This window comes from Candoia aspera, chromosome 2 (genome assembly GCF_035149785.1).
Source record: "Candoia aspera isolate rCanAsp1 chromosome 2, rCanAsp1.hap2, whole genome shotgun sequence".
In the NCBI taxonomy this organism is placed as follows: Eukaryota; Metazoa; Chordata; class Lepidosauria; order Squamata; family Boidae; genus Candoia; species Candoia aspera.
In genome coordinates, this window is record NC_086154.1 from 198,734,674 (window position 1) to 198,743,149 (window position 8,476).

Genomic DNA, 8,476 nt, shown 5'->3' on the forward strand with positions numbered 1-8,476 from the left:
AACAGAGATGAGCACCGCCCCCTATAGTCGGACTCGACTGGACTTTATGTCGAGGGAAACCTTTACCTTTACCTAGGCCTCAGATTAGCTGGCGCCCTCAAGGTGGGAGGAGTCACGGAAAGCCGTACCGACATAACTGTATCAGGAAAAGTTAAATTAATAAACAATGCAAAAGAATTTAAACAGCCAAATTACGTTTTTCACCATGACATTATCCTTCTACTTTTAAAACGATGTAACTTAACAGTGCTTTACACTGAGCTAAACGACTCTAATTGCACAAATCAATTTTCACACATTTGATTGGGCAAGAAATCGAGAAAACATTAGGAATTATTTGCATAGGAAAATGTTAATATACATATTGCTTATTCTTAAGGCACTTCTCTCTAAACTAGATAATATTTAAATTAGGTTTCACTATTATTGCAAATCATCTACAATTAGGTGTTTTGTACTTAGAGTCTGGCTAGATCAGACCAAAGGGCCTTCTAATCCAGGGTTTCTCAACCAGGGTTCCGTAAGAGCTCCCCAGGGGTTCCCTGGGAGATCATGATTTATTTAAAAAAATATTTCAAATTCAGACAACTTCACACTAAAGAGGTAAGTTTCATTCTTTATTTTTAGTTTAAGAACACTGTTAATGTATGGCCTACACATGAAACAAATATAATTTTATAAGTTCTGGCCTATATTTGAGCCAGAATGTGCAGGGGTTCCTAGAGGCCTGAAAAATATTTCAAGGGTTCCTCCAGGATCAAAAGGTTGAAAAAGCTTGCTCTAATCCAATATCCTGTTTCCCACAGAGACAAACCAAATGTTTCTAGGAACCCTCCAATCAAAACAGAAAAGCAATTGATAGTAATACAGCTAACGCAACATGATATTCTGTTATTTATTCAACACTGAATCTAACCCAAAGAAAGTTAAAAGAAATTAAGTAATGCACTTGGGTGATATCTTTGTTTTCAAATGAGTAATTTTGTTTTGCAACATCTCAGTAAGGGAACTATAACACTTTAGCATACAGTAATTTGAACATCATTTATTTAGGAGGAAGAGTGAAACTAGCTATTTATTAGCTACTCGCAGCCCTGGAAGATATGGCTCTCAGCTTCTAAACAGACCATTTTAAAGGGGAAAAAAATACTAAGAATATTACTGCAGTGTCTGATCACCAGACTATATACAAGGACTTGTATCAATATAAAGAAGTGCAGCAAAGTAATTTATGTATTTTTAAAATTAACATTCCATCATTTGGTAGAATCAACAGATGTCGTAAGTATCTACTGTTATTTCCTAGGTGCCATAAGAAATTTGAACAGAATTATTCTAGGTCTAATGTTGATTTTACTTGATTATTTGGTAATGTAGGGCTGGGCATTTTTATTGTTACGATCACACTTTTTAAAGCTTTATTTACAACAAATAAGACTCTCACAGCATGGTTTTATGGCATCATTCATGTGGAAAGGGCCAATTTGTTCCTTTTCTTAATAAAGGGGAGATGGGGTTCTATAGTTCTCTAATTTCCTACAAGAAGTCATGGCATAAAATTTTGACATTTTGCAACTAAATTTCAGGGATGCAATCCTGAGACTCACGAACCTACAAACAGGTTCGGGATCATGTCCATTATCAAAAAATCATCACAAACAAAATTGGAATAGCAGCAGCAAATACATTAGTTATAAAATGGTGGGATCCACTGTCTCCTTTATTTAAAGAGATAGAGCAGCCATCTCAAACTGTCATACTAGCCAGGAATTTTAGAATTTGTAGTCTAACACATATGAAGCTCAAGAGGTTGAAAAAAGCCACTTTAGGGACAGAGCAGGCTAATCTTTCGACATGAACCATTAGCCATTGTTTTTGAAGGCTGGATCATTATTCTGTCATTTGGGAAGGAGTCAAAGGTGGAATTATGAAGTCAGTAATAAAGGGCAAATATTTTTCTACTTGTAAGCCAAAAGTTATGAAAACTGGAAAATATAGATATGTCCTAAATTGACAATATGGATTATCACAAAGAATGGAAACAATAAATCAAAGAATTTGGTCGAGAAATCTTCTATTTTCATAAATACAAAAAGTAGCCTGAATGTGTTCAATAATCCAGTGGTGAAAGCCTGCACTGATATAGTGTTCAATAATGTTTTTCTATTGGAATACTAGTAATAATTTCTGCAACTTTAGTCTAATGATATACTGTATTAGAGCTGACATGTTTCATAGAGAAATGTTTCAAAAAGAAATGTAAAGAAATAAAACAAGTTATTTACTTCTTAGTTTGTAGGGTTTTCTAGCCTAATTTGTTTCACACAATACCAGATATCCCCAAAAATAAGGTTTGATGGCAACAGCCCCATAAATATTACTGTCTGGGACTGGATTTTAACTTTTAAAACCCTTAAACGTTAGGACCTGATTATTCAAGAACCTGCTTGTCATCTTCTTCTATTATTGTTATTGTTATTATTACAGTATCTCATCTGATTTTTAAAATTTTCCCAAGGGGTCCTCCAAAAGTCACAGATACTCACTAAAAACTATTTGTCCAGACATACAAGAAAAGACTTTTTCTTATGTTGTTCTCTAATCACAAAATGTACTTCATCCAAGGTATCCTTTGGATGGTAAGACGTCTCATTAATTTACCTTTTAAATAATTTTTAAGTTTTATCGTTTTAATTTCATGGTTTTATTTCAAAATATTATGCAACATTTTGGTGCTCTTAGTAAAAAAAAAAGTTCCAAATATTAATAAATTAAACATTCAGATTATTTATACAATGCAGTTTAAATGGGATAATAGTGTTTCTTTCACATTAAGGTCTATACCTGCTCAGCTTCAACAAAGATCTATTACTGTACTAGCTGCTTGGAGACCATCATTCTTGGATTCTTACCGTTTCAGTTTGGAGTCTGCAGACCATTCTGACTGTGACCTAACATCGTCATCTCTGAAACATTAGCCATTCCTCCCCATTTTTCTTTTTATTTTGTCCTGGATTTTTAACCATCTTTCCCCATGTTCTTGTAAACTGGAAGATTTGCATGTTACTCAGTGTTTACGGAGTATATTATTTGGCTTGATAAAGGCATTACACTTAACATAGCTTTAAAAAAAAATTAAAAACATTTATTTAAGTTCAATGACTTTGGCTGATTTAAAAAAATGTAAGCAGATTTAGTTCATACTCAGAGACGAGAGACTACCAGGAAATCCCAGGGTTGTAGGTTAATCTAGGGAGTAAAAAACAAAATTCAACATGACAATACAGTACCAAATAACTTCCATGCTGTTGCCAAAAAAAAACATATGGATGTGTTCACATAATCATCATGAGTAGAACCTGACTCAATGGAATATTTACCTTTATTAACAAAGGAGAGTATTAGAGGCTCGATGAAATGGCTTCCCCTGCTTTTTATTATCTAAGCTTCCTTCTGGATGTGGAGTAGGATATAAACAGTTAAAGGCTTTTTCTAAGGTGTTGTTTCAACTCCCCACTTTAGCCAACAGCTCTATTTCTTGGTGGCTTCTCATCCAATTACTGACTAGATCTGACCCTACTTAGCTTGTCAAGATCGCCGAATGTCAGCTAGGTGCTGCCATCTAGCTAAGCCAAAACAGAATATAAATGCTGGAAACAAATGATAAATAAATATACCTTTATTGAATAAGAGATAGTTGGGAATAGAGGTCTTCTAAGGAATAAAATCTATATAAGCTAAATGTTGTAGATAAATGGCATTGAGGAAAAAATAACTTTTGGCTAACTCTCCAATGCCAGAACACCTACTTGGAGTTGAGGGATGTCTTTTTAAATTCCTGCAAAGTTTGTTCTCAGATTAGCATGTCATTTTGACACACCAGTCTAAAAAAAATAGACTGAACTTTGCATGTTGTGTTCTAAACAGTAAATCCAGCTGCCTCAAAATGCTGGCCAACATGTTTTCAGATGCTTGAAGAAACCCTCAAGTAAAAATTCAGATTCTGTTCCTCACAAAAAAATCCTGCTGAGGGTGCTAAATTTTTAAATGAGCCCATTATAGTTCTAAATTTACTTGCAACTTATTGAATGTCAACTCCATTTGTGTAACTACTAGTTTACTGACAATAGTCCTAATCTACCACCCTCTGTGGCTGAGCATTTCAGGAAAGCTTAATTCGAAAGCCCAGTACACTCATAATTGAAATGCTCATAGGAAAGTTGGTGGATTTGAACAGTGCATTTGTTAGTTTTGAGAAAGAAATAAGAAAATTATAATATTCTATAAGAAATTGGCAGCATGCACCCATTCTAGGACCATTCTTACTTTTTTCCCAAAGAGTAGCAAGCTATATATTTTTAAATGAGGCACGCTATTACAGACTCCTATTTTTAACTAGCACAGCAATATGGATATTATTCTAACACACAAACAAAATTCCTTATGTTCACAAACAATGAATACAAAAAATATATACTATTTATATATCAAATCATCCGGGTTTCTTAATAGTCAAAAACACTCAGACATCTGATTTTGTTATAAGACAAACTTGGCATATGTATGATATAAATGGGTTAATTTCTCTGCTTAGGGTAAACATAACCCTCATGAGGAAGATACCAAGTTTCCAAACCCACCACTTTTCATGCATCTCCTTTTCCTCCAATCTGAAATTGTATCTAAATTTTACGTAAGACTTTAATAAATCAGCAACCAAGGAACAAATACGAGATAATGTTGACCAACCTTCCTGAACTTGGCATCCTCCAAACATGTTGGGATTACAACTTCCAGAATCCCCAGGCTCCTGACAAATTCTGGGAATTGTAATGTCATCACAATTGAAGGCATCGGCTTGGAGAAGGCTGGTGTGGAGAGTCCCTCCTTAGAGGGGAGATGGGTGGTGATAAAAATTTAACAAATAAAACAAAATAAATAAAATAAAACTAAAATAGAGCAGTAACTTGCTCCAAATGTGTTAATATTCTGCCTTGGTCGTCTTGTGACAACGCAAAGAGAAGTTCAACTTATTTATTTGAAGTCTGCTTTCTCCTGAGAAGACTGAGTCGTGGAGTCCAAGAAGCAAAGATTCTTTTCTTTGAACTACTATATTCTTTTTCCACCCATCACAGCATGAACCACACACCAGAACTTACATAAGAGAAAAGACGTCTATGTTGCTGAGCAGTCACTGAATGCACAGTTTGTTTTCTCAGCTATCCACCAATTTTAATTCTTCTTAATGGAAAATGTCCCTAAGATTGAAAAAAAAAAACTATGTCTGTGTACAAAACAGAGACAGGCTTCAATAAAGCCATGAGCTCTTTGTGCCGTTCACACATGGCAGTCAGTTTTATAACACCACGCCTTCCAAGCAAACAGTGCTGCAGACATTTTTTCTCAAGCCGTTATTCCTAGTCACAGCCTCCCCTTTGAATTAATCTACAGTGCCATAATATGGTATATATACACCCACAAAATAGACAACATACTTCTATCTCCCGTGTTTTTAAGAGGCAGCTTGAACCCCCTAAATGGTAACAGCTCCACCCATTCCTATTCTCACAGCCATTTAGCTCACCAATTATAGAGGTCCCTGATCCAAAGCCTACACCTTTCCGTACCAATAGAAGAGTCACACCCCACAGTCGGTGTCAGGCAGAGGGCTGGATAGCTTGCTTGCCTTCAACCTAATCTGTGTTCAGAGCCAGATCCTGCTTTCTTTCAAAGAAAAGCCACTGCTACATAGCAGAGGAAGGAGTGACCCCAGCCTTCCTGAGGCGTGAGCACATACTCAGAATAGCGCAGACTGAAATCCTGCCACCCTCAATCCTAGAAGACAGTTCCTTCGCTTCAGCTCTTCATTGCGGGTCAGCCTTGGCAAAGGCGTGTTGGGGGTTGCGTCGTCCCTTCTTGCTATGCTCGCGTTCCCACAACAGACATTTGCCGCTCATCTCCGCCTGAGCCTCGGTATCTTGCTCTGTCTCCTCTCTCCCTCTCACCCAACCTCTTCCCTTTCTCTCCATTTTCGGGAAGGCGTCCACTCCACACGAAACCACCCACAGAAACCCGAAGCAGCCATTCGCCTCGCTGCAGACATCTGCTTGCTTCGGAAGGCAGGAGGAGACGGTGGGGAAAGGCCAGGAGATGAAAGGGCCAAGGCGGCTGTGGCAAAACAGCCCGGCATGCCACACACCTCGCTGCTGTGCCCAGGATAACGCACATCGTGATGGAGATGGCATAGCCCCGTGGCAAAGAGGAAACCAAGGAAGCGGGGAGGGGTTGCAATTCTCCCTTACGGTCCCTCCTCACCCTGCTGTTTGAACACACCTTTCACACCAACATGCCCATGTTCTGATTTCCTACAGCAGCAGCTGGCTTGGCTATCGCCACGACGTGCACAACTGCACGGGAATAAATCCAAATACCGCACGGCCACTAGCCTTGTGAGCGCTCTCATGCACACACACGCACCAGCACACAGAGGATCACTCATTTCTTCTAGAGCTATACGTAGACGCACATATATGCCGCCTCACTCTTTCGTTTGGGAAGAAGCAACAATGGCAGGGGGGGAGGGGGGAAGGTGCGAGGCAGTTGCCAAAAATGGGGTGATGGGCGCCGCCGGCCAAGTCTTACCCAGCAGCAGTAGCTTGAGTTCTCGGCGGGCGTCCCGCTTGTCTCGGCGGAGCTGTCTCTCAATCTCATCGTTGATCCGCCTGGCTTCCTTGGCTTCCTCGCTCAGGCAGCACGCCATGATGGACTCCAGAGTCATTCTTCCGAGCTGGTTCAGGCGCAGCCCCCCCCCCCGAAAACACGCAGACCCCGAGCCACAAAGCCGCGAGCGCCAGAAAGCCCTCCCGCTACTCAGCTGGCGCACCCCTCCCGTCTCCTGGCGAGGGCAAAGGCAAGGCGAACCCGGGGACAGCCCTCGCTGCTAACACGCGGAGACGTCTGGGCACATCCACGACGTGCCCCTCACCTCGCCCACAGGCAGGTGTCCCCCACCTACCCACCAAGCCTGCCTCTTGAAACCCTCGCCGCTTCCCACTCCTCCTCTCCTTTCAATCCTGCACCAAACCGCGGGGAAACATCCGCCCAGGCAGAAGCAGCAGCAAGCGAGCTGCCCGGCAGAAAGCAAAAGCGTCCTTGTTGCAAACAACACCCCTTTTCTACCCCTCCCTCTACTTCTGCGCTGCCACCGCCCCTCAGGTCCCACCCCGGCCCCTCGCAGATCGCACTCCCGAGCGCGCGGATCTTCCCTTCTCCGGCTGGAAATCCTAATAATTGCGCTCGAGGCTGCCCTCCGTTCTGAACACGTACATTTCCTTCGCTTTCTTCCCGCTTCCCCCCGCTCCCCTTTACTGAACCGAACCGCAAAGGGTCCGCTCAGGGAATGGATTCTCCCCTTGGTCCCGAGAAACCTCTGGGCTGCTTCTTAGAAAGTCAACTTCCCCCGCTTGGAGACTGGGGGCGAGGAGAGAGATGGCTGCGCTTGCTTCTCTTCGAAGGCGGCGGCAGAGGTAGCGACAGCCAGGGAGGGACAGCTCTTCCTTTCTCGGTTCCGCCTTTCCTTTGGTGTAAGAAACGGGGGTGGGTACCGCGGGAGGCGGGGGGCCAGGGACTGGTGCAGATACTATGTAGCCAGACGGATTTCAGTAGCTCAGCTCTCCGGGCGTGGTAAGGCAGGAATATGGCGGATCTTTTCTCTCGCTTTCTGTTCTGCGCGCACCCCCCTCCCCCGAAATGAAATCCCAGGGAAGTAAAACCTTCACACCCGCCGCTTTATACTGCAACGCACCCGCAGCCACAAAGGAAGGAACGAGCCATTTCTCTCCCCCACCCCCACAAGTGGCTGCAAGTAATGCATTATTGTTATTATTAGTGTCGTTATTATTCTATAGGGCAGTGGGCTGCCACTTTTAAAATTCCTCTCGCCTCCTCTTCCTTAGCTTTACTGTATATTCCTTTCTCTTCCCTTTCCACGGTATTATATTGTGTAGTGAGCCTTTACTTTCTCTTATTTTTAAAGGATCCAGGACACTGTTGGCAGTAGCTTATCACGTGGGGAAAAATCCGGCTCTTTGGAAACATTATGTCTGGGGATAGAGGAATGTCACCAAGGGAGTTGCGTGCTTGCTGCCTGCTATTACTTTTATATTTGTTAGATTTATATCCTGCCTTTCCTGCTCAAGGCAGTGTGGCTAGCACTCCTATGAATTTTCCTGACAACAACAACCCTCTGAGGTAGGTTGGCGTGGACAGTGAGTGACCCAAAGTTACCCAGTGAGCTTCTTGGTCTGAGTGTGGATTTTTCCTTGATGCTGGGCATAACTAATTGAACTGCATTAGTTCATTTTTGTTGTTTATTCGCTCAGTCGCTTGTGACTCTTCGTGATTAGTTCATTATTTATTATATTTCCAGTAGGTAAAACAGAGTTTATGGCCTTTAAATCACTCCACTTACAACATG

The 8,476-nt window shown here is 41.7% G+C and overlaps 1 protein-coding gene across 1 annotated transcript in view; it reads right to left on the bottom strand.

Annotated features, from left to right (window-relative positions):
* The window catches only part of LOC134491418 (guanine nucleotide-binding protein G(q) subunit alpha), a 119,160-nt gene extending 111,569 nt beyond the window's left edge, over positions 1–7,591 (bottom strand). The window contains exon 1 of the mRNA XM_063295165.1: positions 6,643–7,591. Within this exon, the coding sequence (XP_063151235.1) occupies positions 6,643–6,778 (136 nt within the window). The 5' untranslated portion in view covers positions 6,779–7,591. The remainder of the gene's footprint in view (positions 1–6,642) is intronic.
* Between the last annotated feature and the right edge of the window lie 885 nt (positions 7,592–8,476).